This window comes from Rousettus aegyptiacus, unplaced genomic scaffold (genome assembly GCF_014176215.1).
Source record: "Rousettus aegyptiacus isolate mRouAeg1 unplaced genomic scaffold, mRouAeg1.p scaffold_m13_p_6, whole genome shotgun sequence".
NCBI classification, from domain to species: Eukaryota; Metazoa; Chordata; class Mammalia; order Chiroptera; family Pteropodidae; genus Rousettus; species Rousettus aegyptiacus.
In genome coordinates, this window is record NW_023416309.1 from 111,908,563 (window position 1) to 111,927,480 (window position 18,918).

The following is an 18,918-nucleotide window of genomic DNA, read 5'->3' on the forward strand; positions in this document are numbered from 1 at the left end:
GAGATCCGCGACCACAGAGCTGAAGAGAGAAACGAGGGCAAACGACCTTGGCGTGGATACACCCAGAGGTTATCCATTAACACGATTCGACTTGGTTCTGAACTACACCGCATTCCGGGAAGCGGTCTGCTCCTCCCTGTCCAGGCCCACACGTGTCAGGGGGTCCCTCGCCGAGCCCCCCGAGGCTGGCGGAATGTGAATCGCACTGAGGCAGAGCCGCAGATGTGGAGGCGGCGGCATGAAAGCCACGGCCCCCTCGGGGCCGGACATGCAGCTGCTGGGCCAGCGGGGCCTCCGGGAGGAGCCGCCGTCAACCGCGCCGCAAGCCTAGGAGACGTGAGTGGCGGCGTCTCGCACGCGCGGTCCGAGTGCCGCGCTCCCCGCTTTGCGCACCCACAGAAACGACACCCTCCCTCTCTCCCGGTCAGAAGCCGGCCAGCCGAGCCCTGGGCAGGGGACCGCCGGAAGCTGCTACCACAACAGCAGCGCGGGTCACGTCCCTCCGGGCGAAGGCTGCGGGACGGCTCTCTGACAGGCAACCCACTTGTCACAGAAGCTCCGAGGGGGACCACCAGGGGCATGTGACACTGATCACGGGCCAGCACCCTTGTGATGGCAGGTCACACTGCACACTCTGACCACACCCCTTTTGGAAAACACTGGCCCCGGAGAGGTTCCACTGGATTCCACGAGCCCTGTGGGCAAAACGGCAGACAAGAGAGAAACGCTCCTCCTGACAGAACAGGAAAATGGAAAGTAGAAAAGCACTGATAACAGCAGGGAGGGCACGAAAAGACCTTCGATGTCCCAAAGCCAGAGCGGTGCAGAGCACGCACGGTCAGGTTCAGGGCGACCGCAAGGAAAGGACCTGGGACTGAGCAGGCCCCCGCCCCTCTCCAAGGAGTCCTGTGGGCCCGTCTCATGACTCAGCATTCCCAGCACAGGGGTGACAAGGGCAGCGAGACAGGGGCCAGGAGGTCTCTGGAGGCAAGAGGTCGCGGCAGGGTTCCAACCCTGGCCACTTCCCAGACCGCGCGGCAGCGCCGGCTTCTCTCCGACTTTTCTGCTCCTGGAGGTGGAGGTGGGAACAAGCCGGCGACGGGTGAGTCAGACTGAGGCCGCCTTCATTCAACGTCTGGGGGCGCTCGCAGGCTCCCAGGAAATAAAAGACATTTTTCGACAGCCATTCTGAGAACGACTGAGGGACCAGGGTGTGAAGAACGCAGGACGGAAGCAGACACGGTGCCCCGCCCCGCGGCGCCCAGGTGCGCCGGGCCGGGCCGCGCTCCTGCTCACCGGCCACCCTCCGCCCGGCCCTCCGCCGGCCCCTGCCTCTCCCCTCACCTGTGCTTACTCCCGCTCCACTAAGATGATCGAGTGTTTACAGACTGAATGATTCACGCCAACCACAGGGTGTGTGACTCACGTTCGATCAGGGCACTTGGATCTAGTCATGACCTATAAATCCTGAACTTAAAGACATTCTCAGGTGAGGGCGAGCTATGTTTACTTCGATCTGTATTCAGGTTCCTCCACTCAGGCAGTGTGGCACTGGGCAAGTTACTCAATCTCTCTGTTCCTCGGTCTCCTCCTATGAAATATGGGGATAATAATAGTACCTAATTCATAGGGTTGTTACATTACGTGAGTAATGCACATAAAGCACTTAGAATGCCTGGCACATAGCAATACTATATTATGTTTGTTCTTCATATTAATACACAAAAGCAATACTCTACCACCCTTGGAATTCATGATCTCATTATCTGTCTTTTGGGAATTTCAAAAGATGTCTTCTAGATTCTGGAAAATACACATATGTGTACACTCATGCCATCCCCCTCCTGGAGGCCGGTGGACTTCGGCAGGTGTTACTTCAAATGTGCGTTGCTGAATTTCTCATAACGTGACAGAGGAGTGAAGTTCATGGATGTTTATAAAAGAGGCGCAATAAAGAAGTCAAATCCGTAATCCACCAGGTCACGAGCAACGACACGATCAGTCAGAAACTCCGAGACCCCTCCATGCACCTTTCTGCTTTCCAAAGTGTCTCTCTGGTGCGGCACGACCCTGTGACACGTGTGACGCTGGCTGAAGGGATGCGGCTGGTTCTGTCTGACGGGCATCGGGACAGTGTCTGCCCATAGCCGAGCAGCCACCTTAGGCACCGCCCGCCTACACTTCTGGTTATTCCGCCTGTGCAGGCTCACTCCAGCGGCTAAGAAGACAGACCTTGCATTTTATTGCAGAGAAAAAAATGAGGCACTGACTAGGCCAAGGTCATTCGGAATAGGTGACAACCAAGGAAGCGCTCCCAAGGGTTTTGACTTCCAATCACAGGATGCAAAGACGGTGCCCTGGAGTCAGGCAGCAAGCCAGACAGAGCAACCGCCGAGGCATCGAGTCCCAGGAGCCAGAAGGGGGGACCGGAGGACGACGGATAAAATCGCAGAACAGCGGTGAGAGTCTACGGCGCAGTGATCCTACCCGAATGAAATACAATTAAAAGCACTCAGCCCTGCATCTTGGTTAACCTTATATAGCCTCTTCCTATTACATCACGAAGAAAAATTGCTTTTAATGGGTCCAGCACCTGGACAGGTGAGGCAAGCAAACTTCACATGCTGTGATGCTACATCTAAATAGCTTTCCCCGTGGAAATGCTGGCCTGAGTAGGAGCCAAAAATAAACCAAAAAGCCAAGTCCCGAGGGACCTGTCATCAAGGATGCGACACAAACACACCGCCTCACAAAAGCAGGGCGATCGCAGACACGGCTTTAGCTTAGAGATGTTAAATCGCAAACCAGCCGAGAATGTTGTGGCAACTTAAAGCAAAAGACGACACACCAGAGATGGAAAAACTAAAGCGAGAACAGGAAGCCTCGCACTTGGCCTGACAGACGGCAGGCTGCTCTCCTCCCGCCAGGGGCCACTCTGCCCGGCCACGACAGGGGAAGACCGGAAAGACCCGCCATGCCCGGCCGGCGCTCAAGAAGGCGAAGAGGTCCTTGAATTCACCCAAAGGATGACCACTGATGGGGAAGGCACAAGTCTCCGCAGAGATCTATGGCCAGATGCGAAGTTTCAAGTGGATAAATCAGCTGCCATGCCAAAGGGGGCAGGAGAACGAGGCAAGGTAGAAACACAAGCTGCGGCTTCTTTTAAGTCTTAAAGAAGCTTAACTCTGGCTGCTGAAAGCCTCAGAAACTGGACCGTAAATCCCATAGTTTCAAAGAAAAATGACTTAATTTCTGTTGACAAAATTCATGGAAGTGGCCAGGAAGTAGGACTTGTTGGCCAGCCTCTTCAGTGAAATTGTTCATTAAAAACTTAAATTAAGAGACTACTATTAAGCCTTTACTCAAAGACCACTAAACTAACATGAAAACTACAAAAATACTCCACAGACTACTAGTCCGCATTAAAGGGACACTATTAAAAAAATTCCAATAGGTGGCGGCTTTAAAAAGAAAGAAGTTTCCCAAAACTCTCACTATATTATTCTGCCAGTAACTGGGTTTTCCAATCTCATAATCAGATTAGTGATGGCATACAAATCAGAACCGAAAAGCTCTGTCTCAGTCTAATTGTCTTTCAGCACGCCGACACCTCGATGGATTTATAAGGAGTCCCTCAAGGTCCCAGGACCTGCTCTACCACCCTAGACAGTGGCCAGGAGCAAAGCAGGAGCCGTTTGGCTGACCAGGGCCATCTGCGCCTATGGCTCATGGTGACAGAGAGCTTACCTACTAGGTATGAACTTTCCCCCGAAACAAACATACTCTCGAAAAGCCTAAAAGAAAAACTGGGTCCTGCCATCCATAAATGGGCACTACGTGCCACCACTTCCTGGAATTCCACGCCCCTTAGCTTTTGCTAAGCCCAGAAACCGCAATGGCAAAAGAAAACACCATCCACTGGAGTCACAATGGATTTCAACAAATTCAAAGCAAGTCACAAGAAGGCAGCTTCAAAACATACCCAAGCCGGTGCCTCAAAGTTACTTCCTATTTTACTCCAAAGTAGGTATTTTTTGAGCACTGGCTAGTCAAACTTTGTATAATTACACACGGTGGGGGGAGGCGGAGGGAGCAGAACTGTAAACAAAGTTAACCACCAAAGTCAAGATGAGCAGGAACGACAACTGATAAACATGGCAGCTCCCGGCAGTGAGCTGGGCCAGCCTCCCCGAGTCTCAGGGCAGGAGGCCATGGCAGAGTCGAATGCGTGGCATTCCAGAAGTCACAAACCTCCAAAGAAGATTAGGGAAAACATTATTTTGAAACAAACAAACAAACAAAACCCCATAGAAAGACACTAGCAACCATTTGCAGGTAATACAATGAATAAGCAGTATGTGGTGCAAAAATTTTCTCTTCCCAAAATAACAATCCTGGTGGTAATTTTTAACTAGTACTCTGCTCTAAAAAGTAATATTTTCCATATACTACTGCACACGAACTTGTAATTTTCTCTTCAAGTCAGAGAAGCTACCGCCTGATTTGCATTTCTCGGAGGGGAAGCCAGGGGTCCTGTGTGCAGATTTCTGTGTTTTGTGGCTGCATGCTCACCGGCAAGGAAAAAGACCCCACTGGCATTGGCAGTCACTTCTGCCACTAGGACGTGGACCACAGGCTCTTCCTGAGTGGGGCCTGCTGCCCAGCCCAAACCCTCATCACAGACCCCGTCCTGCAGTGTGGCATGAAGCCCTACTCCTGGAGCCTTTTGTCTCTGTGTGTGTGAGAAACCCAGATTAACTTCTCAAGTACCTTCCCCTGAGATGAAACCTCTCCGTCCTGGCAGCTAAAGTGACCCAGGCCTGATTGCTGCTTAGAAATGTTTTCTTGAAGGAGAGGAGGAGGAGGAGATGAAGGGGTGAAAGATAGTGGGCCTGTGTATGCATGTGAATCCCTGATAGTAATTCACACTCAGAAAAACAAGACATGAAAAGCCACCACACCAAGCCTGGTTCAAGGTTTCAGGTTTCTGAAGATAAACCCCTTGGTTTGGTACAACTGCAATATTCGCCAGTCTCGCCCCAATACCACACGGGAGTCTGATGTTTGCCTCACAGCCTCAGGTCAAGAAAAGCCCATCAGTTTTCCAATTAGGTGGCTTTCCTCTATCCATGGTTCTATGGTATTTTCTTTCTTTCTTTTTTTTTTTTTTCAAGAAGTCCAACTGCACTTAGGAGTCATCAATCCCAGTCGCAGCTGTCACCTCCCCCTCCCCCAGTACTATTAATATCACGGCTCTGATTGTTAGTGATTTTACTCACAAAGTTTCCTGCTGCAATTAAAACGAGGCACCAAGGCAAAACAGAAGAGGGTTGGGTTTCTTCACCCATAATAACGCATTCTGTGTTCTAGTGAACTTCTTGTGTCGCCCGAGATTTTCACCTCTATCTCGGTTTTGGGATGCCCACAACCCCTCCCTGCAGCGACCCCGCTCGGCCCTCGTTTCCCGATGCACAATGCAGTATGTAGCTCGTCGGGGGTCAGCAAAACGCCGCACTGGTGTAATGCCCAGCGCGCCTCGGAGCCCGGGGGTTCCCCACCGTAGTGGGTCCACGTACATAACCTTGAGGCCGACGCCACACCATAGCACGGCTTGGAAGTCCCTTCGCGTGGGGAAGTCCGGGGCCCGCTGGCCCAGGGCTAGTGCAATGACTTTGCACCGGAGCGTCCCCTCCACTGAGGCTGTTCCTCCCACCTCGGCCCACTGCAGTTGCACCATTCCGGGCAGCGCCGCGCACGCCTCCCCTCCCGGCCTAGAGCTCTAGCAGGTAACGGCCCCCTCCGTCAGCCCCCGGCCCGGCCGGGCCGCCGCACCTTGGTCTCCTTCACGTGCTGCTTGACGCCCTCCGGGTACCACTGGACGCGCACGTAGCCGCGGCGCAGCGGGCTGGCCCGGCCCTCCTCGTGGCCCGCGCCCCCCGCCTCCGAGCAGCCCGAGCTCCCGCGGCCCTCCTCCTCGCCCTCCGAGTCCGAGTCCTCGCCGTGGATGAGGCGCACCAGCCCGAAGTGCACCGAGCCGCGGTAACGGCCCGACACCAGGTCGTGGGAGAACAGCAGCCGCTGCGAGCCGGCTTCGGGGCCGGAGTCCGAGGACGGCCCGGAGGCCGAGTCCGGGGCGGGCGCGGGCGCCACGGCCGGGGCGGGGGCTGCGTCCGGGACCGGGGCTGCCTCCGGGGCCGCGGTCGGGGCCTGTGCGGGAGCCGGAGGCGAGGGTGCGGGCGCTGCGGGATCCGCCATAACTGCTCTGCGCGAGTCTCGGGCGGCGTCGGCGGCGGCGGCGGCGGCGGCAGCGGTGGCCGAGGCACGGGGAGGCGGGGCCAGCCGGCGCTGGGGGCGGGGCCACGGCGCGCTGACGTGGCCCTACGTGCCGCCGTCGTCAGGGAACCGAGATGCGGTTGCTAGGAGCTACCGCCTCGTCGCTAGGGGACGCTGGAGGCGCTGCTGGGGGCGGGGCAGAAAGGATGGACTCCACGAGGGAGGGGCGGGGCCAGACGGGATCAAAGTGAAGGGGGCGGGAAGGGGCGGGGACCGAGGTGGAGGAAGGGGAGTGGTTACCGAGGAAAAGGGGAGTGGCCGACGAGGGGCAGAGGACGGTCCGGAGACTGTCAACAACATTTAATGAGCAACCTTGGCGTCTCCAGCCTAGTCCTTGGCACAGGGAGCGAGCAAAAAGCAGTCCCTGTCCTCTAGGTGTTTACAATCTAGTTGGAGAGACAAAACATATACACATTACGTAGCTAAAAAGTGACTCCAAGTCAGCTTGCAAACAAGGCTATAATAGGTATGTATAGAGCGTATCTGGAGTGTATGTATTAGGGAATTCCACGCAAAGCTTGGAAGGTCATGATCCCTGAGGGATTGGTCAAGGCGTTAGTAAAGGAGGCCCAGAGAAAGACCAGCGGCTGTTAGCGGCCCCTACCGTTTACCTTTAAACCCATCTAGATGAGGTCAGCGTTCCATGAGGCTTGATATGCATGGCAGGAGGTAAGATAGCCAATAGTTAAGAGAGGGAGCCAAGGATTCCAATTTCTGGCACTGCCACTTACTAATCTTACAAAGGTAGGCAAGCTGATAAACTTTTCACCTTAATTTTCTCATCTGTAAAATAGGGGCGGTAATAGCAGTACCTGTCTCATCGGGCAAGTCAGAGAATTAAAGGAAATAGAGCAGTGCCTTGGCATACATTTCCCTCAATAAAGCTTAACCATTATCATAGTATTTCAGCCCACCCCCGCCTAGACTACAATTCTAGATTGGCAGAATGGTCTGCTTCACATTGCCATTTTAAATATAAAAAGTAATTATACTAATTCAGTGCCTACGATCGCAAAGTAGTAACTGACAGATCCAAACTGGAACCATGTGCATCGGGTGCATCGCAAGTAGGCTGAAGGGGCAGAGCAATGCAAGCCCCATATCTTCGATATTAAAAATCCGAGCGAGTTTTGCGTTCTACTTCAGCTTATGCCCGTGTTTGCTGTAACATTAAAAAATGCCCTTGCCTCCCTAATCGTTGAGTAAAATTGACACTCCAGGAAGATGTGCCTTGTTTACTCTGCAACTTCTTGTAATAATTGCTAATAATAGCTACCATTTATTGAGCCGCAACTTAATGCCAGGTACTACACTAAGTGCTTTACATAGATTATCTGCCCGTGAGAGAGAAAGTATGAGCCCATTTTTGTGAAGCATCATGCCATACTGTGCTGACCGGCTCCCCCTCACCAGGAACCTGCTAGGTTATAGGTAAGAGTCCTTGATTTAAAATGCTGATATCTCTCTTACTAAATCCCTTTTGAGCATGTGGATCACGTCCTATCTATGCGTGTAACCCTGGTGCCTGGTACAGTGCCTGGCACAGCGTTGATGCTCCATCATGTACCATATCGGTGAGTGGCATTTGGTCATTTTCCCACCCTCCCCCCACACCCAAGGAGCTGCCTGTGCTATCTCAAAGCCCTTTCTGTTGCCCCAGTTTGAGCTTCACCTGAGCCCTTTTAGAGAGAGAGGCTGAGTGCATTCCTCCCCACCTAATGCTATCCTTCAGTGACCTCGTTCAGACTTGAGAGGCTCTGGACATGGTTCGAGGCTTGACTCATTCCCAGACCCTGAGCCCCTAGCCAGTCTCTGCACACCTAGGCTAATAAGTGGAGTGAGGCTGCATGGGAGCCTCTGCTTAGTTTTTATTTTCATAATTATTGAATGAAAAATAACCCTCCTTCCCCAATGGAGAAACCCCCTGCTCTCATGACCTGAACACCCAGCCCTTTTCGGGGACGAGAGATGCTTCTCAAGAGAATTTGCTTATTTACTAATGTGCCTGCCAGAAACTAAGCCAACCTGGCCACACCCCTTGCTAAGGGACTGGCAGAGTGCAGGAGGCAGAAGAGCTGACAGCAAAGTGGACCGATCTCACGGAAACAGGCCCGGTCTTGTCCCTATCTTAACCGGCCACTGGGCCGCCTCTCCAGACTCACAAAGTGAGCATGGGCCCTATACTGCCTCCTGGGGGAACCCCAGCCTGCTTGGCTTCTCCAAGCCTACATGTACCAGATGGGCCTGGAGGACTCCTTCTCCCCTGGAGCCGGCGTTTGGGGGCATTGGCTGGAAAGGAGGGGCGGGAGTGGAGCTACCCTCAGGAGCCCTCTGGCACCCTCAGAGTCTGGCTAGGGGAGTGCCTCTGTCTGAGGCTCCAGCTGTGAGTTACTTAAGGATCATGTGCTTTTGGAATTAAAGGGCCACCCTTGATCCTGGAGCCACGTCCCTCCTTGCCTTGATGCCCCGGGAGAAAGGTGGGACTTGCTCAGGTGACCCTGCAGAACGGCCAGGATCAGGACCTAGAAGGGTAAGCCCTTGGCCATTGTCACTCCTGACTCTGAGGAATGGTCGCACCCACTGGGCACAACGCTTTGTGTGGGGGCCAATGGTAAAAGTTTGAGCAATAAGCGATAAACAATAAAGTCGGCTTAGGATCTTAATACATTAACCCTTCGGTGGCTCTCCTGGTCCACTAGAGAATGGCACACGTGACCCTTATGAATCGAACCCCTCTGCCCACGTCCAGCCCCATCTTTGACCTCGGTACATGTGCTCCACACTCCGATCTCAACTGCTTACTCCAGAATCCCCACCTTTTGGGTGCTTTTGTGTCTTTTCACTTATTCACCATCTGCCCAGAACTTTTTACTCTATTTCAACCCCTGTTTTTACCTAAAGAACTCCTGTTCATCTCACAAGGTCCAGCCCAGGCCTTCTCAGCTATGAAGCCTTCCGAGTGCCCCATTCCCCCCGGCCCCCGCTTACCTGGTAATACCTGTGTGATTGTTCTTCTTGCTCTCCGTTACAACCATGTGCGTGTCTGTCTCTTCTGTGGGGCTGTGAACTTCGAGGACAGGGACTGTGTCTTCTTCTTCTTTGGTTCCCAGCAGCCAGCACAGATGTGACTCGTACTGGGTGCTCAGAAGATTCTGTCGAATGATTGAACGAAACAAGCCAACCTTTCCCGATGGCCCACGATGCATCGAGTCTCTCTCTGGGACACCTGTCTCTCTCCTCAAGTCCCCAGCTCTCCAGTTTTGTTTGTTCGTTTTGTTTCGTTTAGATATGGAAACACGCATGCACGGTCACATCACACACTTCCACACGCATCGCACACACGCTGTTGCTCTCTCTTTAGCCTTTCTCCTCTAGATCTGTGCCGCATACTGCAGTGGCCCCCATCCACATGTGGCCCTTGAACGCTTGACGTGCGGCTGGTCCAAATTGACAGAAACCGTATGTGTGAAACACACACTGAATTTTGAAGACCGTGCAAAAATATACATACGATCATTAAATTTTTATGTTACCTGTTGAGTGAAAATATATATTAGGTTACATCAAACATATGATTAAAATCGAGCTCACTTGTTCCTGGTTTTTTGTTTTGTTTTGTTTTGTTTTGTTTTGTTTTAATGTGGCCACTAGAATATTGAAAATCACACATGGGCTCCCATGATCTTTCTATTGGACAGTGACGCTCCAGCCGCTTGACAGCCGCAGGTCCCTTCTTTCTCCAGGAGGTGGCGATCCCTCCATGCCTCTGACACCTCCGGTCCAGAAAGGTCTGGAAGGTTCCTGAGGAAATGCTTATGTACAATGGTAGATATTGAACCCCAAATAAGGATGGGCCCCACTGAGCCCTGAAGTGAACCAGCCTATCTGTGCAAAGGAGGCTTCAAAATAAACCCACAGGAAGTCAAGAAGCTAAGTGCCATCTTCCTCAACGGAAGAATCGACATCTAGTTGATAGACTCCTACTCTGTGGCTGGCACAGTGCCGCCCCTCCAACATGGGCTCTGTTTTCCAGGGCTGATAAGCCTTTGGGGAGATGGGTGTGCAGCGGCTGCTGTGGCACCCGGCCCGAGTCCACCTTCAGGTCAGAGGATCTTCCCCCAGCTGCTGGGCGTTGCTGCCAAGGCTCCTTGTCCCTCTCCAAGGACTGCCCTTGGCTGAAAAAGAGATGCCTCACTCCACCACTGACTGTATGTGAGGGGGAACAAAGCCTGGCCCTCTCACCTCCTTTCAGGACATCTGGGAAGGGCAACTCCAGCTTCAGAGCCCCTCCTGGGATTGGCCAAAGCCTTCGCTACAACTGTCTCTGTACAGTTAAGCCTGTCTCTCTGCCCACTCCTGCTGACCTTGCTCCCCAACAGGTGTTGGCCTGAGCGCACTGGCCATTAACGTCTTCGTGTAGATTGCAGAGCCTGGCAGTCTGTTTCCTGCAGACTCTGACCTGGAACCGTTGGTGCAGGTGTGTGGTTCTAGGGCACAGACTCTAAACAGCATCCTGGGACCGGACCACCTGCCTGCTAACAAGGCCCCCATCACCGGTGGTAGGTGGCATCTTCTGGCCCCTGTTAAAACTTTTGTGGGCAGCGAATTGGGATGGGATACCAGTGGAAAGACAGGCAGTGGTGGTGGAAAATCTCAGGTACTCGAGAGGTGGAGGGAGCAGTCGTAAGGGCATGGAAGCCTCCGGCCATCCTTAGGGGTGATCGATCACACTGGAGAAAGACAGTGAAAGGCTGTGCATGCCGAGTCCCCATTCGAAGCCTCAGTGTTACAGCCGAGGGTCTCCTTGGCAGCTTGTAAAGAAACCCACCTCCTGAGGCGGAGAAAAGTAGAGGATCAGAATCTGGACTTTAAGAGAGTGGCAGGCCCCAGAGGAGGCTGAATTCTCAACATCGGGGAGTCGGCTGTGCCAAAGAGGATCCAGACTGGGAAGGAGGGGACTCGGAGACATCGGGGGCTATCGGGTCGCTGCTCTCAAACGTCTCAGAGCACCAGGGTCTCCTTGAGCCTTCCGGGCCCTCACCGGTGTGGCCCCCCAGCCCGTTAGAGGTTAGTGCCCCCTCTTTTCTCGATAATGATTACTCCTTTTAAGACCGGTGCTGCCCCACCCCAGGGGTCTACGCCGCCCCCCTCTTTGCACCAGATCAATAACTAGGTTTAAATCACAACACAAGCCTTTTGGCAAAGCACCGGGCCACCTGAGAGAAGAAAATCACTGAGCCTAGAAGGAGCTGCAGGTCCTCCTCCGCCCGCGGTGCTGACGGGCGCCGGGCAGGTGCGAGGCTGGGATCAGAGGATGCTGGAGCAGAAGCAGCAGAACGTAAAGCTGGATAAGCAGAGAGTGCCGTTGGGGAAGCGCTTTTCCACGTTACGGGATTCGTCACCCTGGCCAGGCCCCCAAAAGGTGGTGCTAGGAGTGGCTCTTGGCAGCGTGGAGAAAGTGACGCAGGGCACCCGTCCCCCAGCCGGCAGGACTGCCGGCGATACCTGGCAGCTGTGTGCTTCAGCGGAGGAAGCTGCCTCCAGCGAGGAGGGTGCGGGGCCGCAGGGCCTGCCTCTGCCTCCTCCTGGGCTCCGTCTCCGTCCCCGCGTCTCTGGAGGGCTTCTGGCTCCGGAGCTCCCGGGAGAGGGGCTGAGGCGTCTGTTGCAATTGCATCCTCACAGCCCAGACTTTTCCCTGGGCCCGGTCCAGCTGCCCTGCCCCCCAACAGGGGTGGCTCCCGAGAGCTCTCTGCAGAGACACCGCGGTCTGTGTGTGGTGGGGACCGGTGGAACAGACTCGGCCCGAAAAGGGAAATACAACGAGGCAAACTGTGCTTAGTGCCAGGTGTGCAGGGCGGGCCTTACGGGCAGGAGCGGGATCAGAGAGAGAAGCCCCCCTCGAAACCACTGAAAAATGCAACTAGTCGCACAAGGGCCCGGAGAGAGGGCTGCCTTCTCTGCCCATGGGGCTTTCAATTGCTCGGCATAGAAAACAGGTCTTGGAGGCATCATCCGGGTGTCCCCGGACCCTGCCTCTCATGGGGCCCACCTCTTAGTCTCCCCCAGGTGGTCTCCTCTGGGTCCTAGAGTGGGAACTGGGCAGCTGTTACATTCAGGGCAGGAGTGGGGAGCAGGTGCAGCCCCATGTGGGAAGCTTCCGGAGGTCCTGGGACCTGGGCGTCACTCACCTGGGCCCAGCGGTTCTCACCTGGATCTCTGGGCACGTCAGTCAGAGCTGCGCGGCTCGGTGCCGAGGGCTCGGGGGAGGGGCCTTCTCTGGCCCCTGCTGATGGGTCAGCGTGCCTTTGACCAGTGGCCTCTGCCCTAGCCACCACCTCTGCTTTGTCACCATAAGGCCACCGCCTCTGGCTCCTCTGCATCTGGGCCCCTCCCGCCCACCCCCCCATCTCTCCTGAAGGACTCTTAAAGATCATCAGAGCCTCCTCATCGGGAGAACCTGAGATCTTTTCTCCATTCTTGGCTACGTGTGACACTGCTGACCGCCCTGTCCCTTGGGTTCCGGGACATGTGCTGATCCTGGTTCTGCTCAGGTCATTGTCTCGCTTTTCATTAACGGCTCCTTTTCCCCCCAGAGCGGACGTGCCCGAAGCTCGGCCCTCAGCTTCCTGCGGCCCCTCAGAACACCCTTCGGATGCCATGGCCTCCGTTGTCTGCTTGACCGTGAGGACGGTCACATCTGCACCCATCATCCTGGCCGCTTCAGATCGTTGGCAGGATGAGGGCCCAGCAGTCAGAGGTGAGGCTCTGCTGGGGCAGATGCGGAGTAAGGTCGCAGGGCCCTCTGGGGCTTTCCTGTGCACCCTGGACAAACCGTCATAGAATGTTCTGGAGTCCTGAAGCAGCAGCCCAGTCAGGGAACCCAGCCCACGGCTGGCCTTCAGACGGCCATAGCCCTGTCTGGTGGATTGGAGGGCGTGCTGGGGGTCCCCTGAAGGGAGGCCGTCCTGCGTGAAGAAGGCTGAGCACAGTCGGAGCCTCATGTCCTCACCTCGCATTTTAAGATCGGCGTCTCCGAGGGTGACGCAGGTGTTAGAAAGTTTTGAAGCCGCCAGGTGATTCCGACGTGCAGCCAGGTGAGAGCCACTTGTCTGAACCACAGAGGGTTGAAGACGTGACAGTAATGACCAGGAGCCTCAAACCAGGATGTGCATTATCGGGGCTTGGAGACCCCGGGCTCCGGCCCCACCCAGGCTCGGACCCACCTCCCCCTGTGCAGCGGTGTGGGCCCCTCACTGCCCTTCGCCCCGGCCTGGGCTGACCTCTCCCTATCTGAAACCTCACAGATAGGGTCGCCAGATAAAATGCAGGATGCTTCCTGAAATCAATTTTAGATAAACAGTTTTTTAGTATAAGTATGTCTCAAATATTGCATGGGATATATTTGTACTTAAAACTTTTATTTGTTGTTTACCTGAAATTCAATTTTCACCAGGCGTCCTGCATTTTGATTTGCTAACTCTGGCAGCCTTACGACTTACCTTTCCTGAGGCCGCTCTGCGGTCAGATGGGTTACAGTCCCAGCGGGGTGACAGCCCACTGCCTGGAGGTGTCCGGGGGCTCTGAGACACCTATGGAGGTCATCGCTGGACAAGCCTGGGACTAGGGACGAATGTTGTCACTCCCGATGCCAGCGTTTTTATTGTTATTATTATTATTTATTTTTTCCGATGTTGATGTTTTGGCATAGCTCTCCTTTTCATAGCAGAGAGGAGCGTCCTTGTCTTTGTCCCTGTCACTTCCTCTCGGTGGTGGTGTGTTGTCATTTTCTTCCAGTTGACCAGAAGAGAGGGGATGCCCCGGGGTCACCCTCTGCTCCCCTCTGCTGCCCCTGCAGTTTAGACATGTTTAATGTGCTGATTTTACTTATTCTTTGCAGTTCCATGTGTCTAGAAGGCTTTTTCCAGAAAGAACAAGCAGGTGGTGGTCAATCCAAAGAGGCAGATCCAACAGCCAGCCCTCCTCCCGCAGCGCCAGGCGGTTGTAACTGGCCACCAGGGGGCGCAGTAGAGCCGCAGGGTCTAGGGACAGAGGAGGCCTCTTCTGGGACCTTGAGGTCAGAGGTGCCCAGCCCAGGTCCTGGACGGGTTCCCCACACCCAGGCCCGAAGGCCAAACTTGAGGAGGTCTTCTGGTCAGTTCTGAGAGGTCTTCTGTGGGACCCCAGAAGGGGAATGAGAGGAGCTGCCCGGTGGCAGTTGGGGCAGGAGATGTGATAAGCCCTGGGGATTCTGCTGGGCCTCAGACCATTAAGGGACCCTGGGAAAAGGGAATAAGAGTACGGGTAGGCGGGGGCATCTGGGCTGGGCCGGGGTCCTCCCTGGATCATGGGTAAGAGCAGACGCTCCTGATGAGATCGCTGTGTGGGCAGAAGCCAGGTCCCGATGGGGCAGGGGTGCGTGTGGAGGGAGGCGGGGTGGGTGCTGAGAAGGGAAGAGCTCAGGGTCGAAGGAGGGGTGTGAGCTGAAGGGGAGAAAGGGAGGTCGGGGCGGCCTTCGGAACTGAGAGGGGGGCCCGGGGCGGGGCGCGAGGGTGACGGGCAGGAGGCACTTTGCTGGGGCTCAGGATTCCAGAGGAGAAGCCCACGTCAGGTGCCGACAAGACCCTGGTGCCGGCCCTGGGAACGAGGTGGAGCCAAGGCTGTCGGCGGTCCAGGAGCTCGGGCGCGGACGTGTTAGAGCAATCTCCCAAACGTTCGAGCAAACCTCCCGCAGAACACAAGTGGGCGGCCCGATGACTTTCCGCCTCTCCCACGTAACCAGCAGTGGACTTACGTGACATTTCCGGCACCCCAAAGCGCGCCGTGGGCGGCCCCCCTCCTCCCGGCTCTCGCCCGCGGGTTGGCACCGAGGGCCACGGAACCACGCGGCCCTGCGCACGTTCCGGCTCCGTGTGCTGCGGCGTCGGTGAGGGCGGTCCGTGCCGCCGTGCGCCGTGGCACCCTCGCTGCTGGGTGGCCTTCGATTCCGTGTATGTCCCACGGTCCCTTGGGTGGCGGGTGGTCCTTCGGGTTGTTTCCAGTTGGGGAACATTCTCGCTCCCTTCGCGTTCGGTGGGCTCATGGGTCCCAGGGTGTGTGTCCAGCTTTCGTAGGGACTGCCCAAGTCTTCCGAAGCGGTGGCCGCGCCGCCTCGGGCTTAAGTAACCCAGGAAGATGGCAGCCGTGCGGGACAGGGTAGGGTATCGGGCATGGCAGGAGGGTGTGACTCTCTAAGGCCCTTTGGCTCATTGGAGCTGGTTTTTGTGCCGGGTGGACTGGCGATGGTGAAAGTCGCGATGGAGAGCAGGCGACGTGAGGGTTTGACTCCCACCTCCGAATCTGGGCATTTTCCCCGGAGTGCTCTGGAAGGAGGTACGCTCGGGGAACCAGACTTTTCGACGGGGTGGGTAACTTACGAGGCTACGACGACGTGCAAGGTTTGTCCAGGGATCAAGACCTTTCGGTGGCTCGCCACTGTCTGCACAGAGAGCTCCACCTGCCTCTTCAGGGCATCGGCTCCACCTGCACGTCCTGGAACCAGATTTAAGCATTTCCTGGCAGACTCTGACCTGGGGACACTGTCTGGAGCCCAGCAGCAGAACTGTGATGATGCGGACCATTTGGAAAACCACTGGGCCGAGCATGCCTGGCGGGGACGGTGCCCGCCGGGGACAGGGAGGCGGGCCTGGGCGTCCTCTCCCACTTCACCGACTCGCTGGGAGGCTCTGAGCAGGTTGTTTAAGCTCTTCGAGCCCCAGTTTTCTTCTCTGTAAAATGGACTTAATACTCACTGGGCCGGGCGGTCGTGCGCAGACTTACCTGGGGCTCGGCTCTGAGCAAGAGCTGCAAACGGTAGCGCTGTGGGGCGGCCGGAGACGGAGGGAGCCTCAGGGGGGCCTTGCCCAGGCCTCCGGGGAGCAGAGCGTAAAGGCCCAGTCCCCGTGGTGGTGGAGCAGGGATTAGCCCCACGCCTCTCACCAGCCACTGTAATCCCCTTTATGTCCCGTCCCGTGTGCGAGGCTGACGTTTGACGGGGCACCACGCCGGCCGGCAGCCCCGCCTGGTGTAACCAGAGGCGGGCAGGGCGGGGGGTTAGACACCTCTGAGAACGGCAGCCGCGCACCCCTGGCGCCGTAGACGATCCTGGTTCCTGTGCCTGCAGACGGCTCCTGGGGCGATCGGCTCTGTGGTGGGAACGTGGGGACCCCTGCCCCCAGCTCCACCCCGCTTGGGACCCTGAGACACAGGGACAAAAAGTGGAGGAAGAAGGCAGATTTGGAAGCTCCGGGGCCTTTTAAGGAGGGGGTGGCCAGCTTTAAGAACGGCAAATCTGCAGGGTACCACGGGGACAGGGGAATAAAGTACCAAAGGGCACGGCCGATGAGCCAGGGCGAGGCAGGGGTGTCTGTGCTGTCCCCGTCCGTGCCGGCTCCTCCCCGTACCCCTCAGACTCCTCCAGTCCCCCCCCCCGCGCCCTGTGTGTGCATGGCCCAGTCTGAGGCCATCTGGGTAAGTGTGGGGCTCCCTGAAGACCCACTTTGATTAAGCGGCTTTTTCTCTAAGACAGAGGGCTGAGGCTGCCTGAAAAGCTCCCAGCCACACACCACCTTATACCCAAAGGTCTGGAACGTCGTCCTCTGGGCAGGTAAGGTAACCCCGTCCCGCCCTGTGACAAACGACCGCGTTAGAAGTGACCAGTGGGGGCGTAACTGGGGGGCCTCGACCCTTGGGCAGCTGTGTCGGGGCACCCCAGGCTCCATCGAGCCCTGCCCGCCCCTCCCGCTCTCTCCTGTGGCTCTGACGCTTGGGGAGCAGTAAGGCTAGAGTCTGGAGATTTGGAGGGGCTGAGCAGGAAAGGGGAGAAGACAGCACCAATGTTTACAGTCCCCAAAACTGCCCCAGGGGCCAGGCACCTGGGGACTGTGCCCATCTGCTTTTGGGCTGCCCCACCCCAGGCCCAGCTACAAAAAAGGCAAGACACAGCGTCACTCCGGCCTGCCCGTCCTGGAGAAGAAGATCGGACCCCTGACCCTCACTCCTCTCCTGCAGAACCCTCACTCCTCTCCTGCAGGACCCTCCTCGCCGGCAGAGGCCACTTCCTAAGCCAGGGCCCCCGAAGGTGGCACCAGCGCCAGGATGTCCATGCAGGACATTTACTGCCTGAAGCCCGTGGCCCTGCACGTGCCGCCCGGGATCCCAGAGTCCCCGAGCTGTCCGCGGCGCCGCACCCTCCCCGCCAGCGAGTTTCGCTGCCTCACCCCGCAGGACGCGGACAGCGTGTTCGAGATCGAGCGTGAAGGTGAGCAGCCCGCTCGGGGGCCGGGCAGTCTGCCGAGGTCGTCCTGTGGGGAGAGACCCTCGCGTCTCCCGTCCTTGCAGGCTGGGACCCTAGAGTATGAGACTGTGTTTCTGCGGGTGCTCAGGAAAGTGGGGAGCACAGCCCTGAATGCCCTGCTTTCCTGTGGGGGACAGTTGGGGGGGGCAGACGTTTGGTGGGCAGTGGGCGTCTGGCATGGCGGCCGGTCACCCACCCTTTTGCCACAGCCTTCATTTCTGTGTCGGGCACGTGCCCCCTCTATCTGGATGAGATTCGTCACTTCCTGACCCTGTGCCCAGAGCTGTCCCTCGGCTGGTTCCAGGAGGGCCGCCTTGTGGCCTTCATCATCGGCTCGCTTTGGGATGAGGAGAGACTCACTCAGGTGAGGGCCGGGCGGGGCTGCTGTGGCCAGCTTCTGGAAGGCCGGTGGGCCGGCAGGCTGCTGGCACACAGCCAGAGGAGGGGAGGGGAGGGGAGCCGGAGGCTGGGGTTTCTAACTAGAGGTACCCGGAGACGGAGACGTGAGCACAGGCCAGAGTGCCTGGCGCTTTGGTGCCTCAGAAACCCTTGTGAAGAGGATGCCTTGAGGCTGGGCGTGTAACTCCCGATGTGAGGCCCTCCCTGGGTGGGAGGGCAGCCCAGACGGGAAGCCCTCAGGGGACAGCTGCTCTTGACCCAGGTGGGGTGGCGTGGGGGGCAGGCGTCGGCAGAGGCGACTGGGACTCCCGTTTCGCCCTGGCCCCAGGAGTCGCTGACGCTGCACAGGCCCGGGGGCCACACGGCCCACCTGCACGTGCTGGCCGTGCACCGCACCTTCCGGCACCACGGCAACGGCTCCGTCCTGCTGTGGCGCTACCTGTACCACCTGGCGGGCCAGCCGGCCGTGCGCCGGGCCGTGCTCATGTGCGAGGACGCCCTGGTGCCCTTCTACCAGAGGTCCGGCTTCCAGCCCGTGGGCCGGTGCGCCGTGGCCGTGGGCCCGCTGGCCTTCACCGAGCTCCAGTGCCCCCTGCGCAGCCACGCCTCCAGGAGCAGAAACAGCTGCTGAGCCATCCTGCCCAGCCCCGGGGTCCCCTCCTCTGTCCCCGCCTCCCCGGCGGGAAGGGGCACAGTGACTCCCAGGGCGGTGGGGAGGGGAGGCCAGGGAGAAATAAAGACGGGTGTTTCTCCCAGCTAGAACGAGCCCTGCGTCCTCCAGTCCGCCCCCGGACCTCCATACTGTGCCTGAGATGGGGGTGGCAAGTGGGGACAGTGGGGGTGTCCCGCGGCCC

At 57.1% G+C, this 18,918-nt stretch overlaps 2 protein-coding genes across 3 annotated transcripts in view; one reads left to right on the forward strand and one right to left on the reverse strand.

Moving 5' to 3' along the window:
• Window positions 1-6,303, reverse strand: part of UBE2O (ubiquitin conjugating enzyme E2 O) — a 45,191-nt gene extending 38,888 nt beyond the window's left edge. For both annotated transcript variants that reach the window (XM_036222313.1, XM_036222312.1), the window contains exon 1: window positions 5,833-6,303. In XM_036222313.1, the coding sequence (XP_036078206.1) occupies window positions 5,833-6,255 (423 nt within the window). In that variant the 5' untranslated portion in view covers window positions 6,256-6,303. The remainder of the gene's footprint in view (window positions 1-5,832) is intronic.
• Window positions 6,304-15,149: 8,846 nt separating this feature from the next.
• AANAT (aralkylamine N-acetyltransferase) lies at window positions 15,150-18,874 on the forward strand. The gene is made up of 3 exons (XM_016143165.2): window positions 15,150-17,629; window positions 17,875-18,029; window positions 18,393-18,874. Exons 1-3 carry the CDS (start codon window positions 17,467-17,469, stop codon window positions 18,693-18,695), a joined length of 621 nt encoding a protein of 206 aa, XP_015998651.2. The 5' UTR covers window positions 15,150-17,466; the 3' UTR covers window positions 18,696-18,874.
• Window positions 18,875-18,918: the final 44 nt, after the last annotated feature.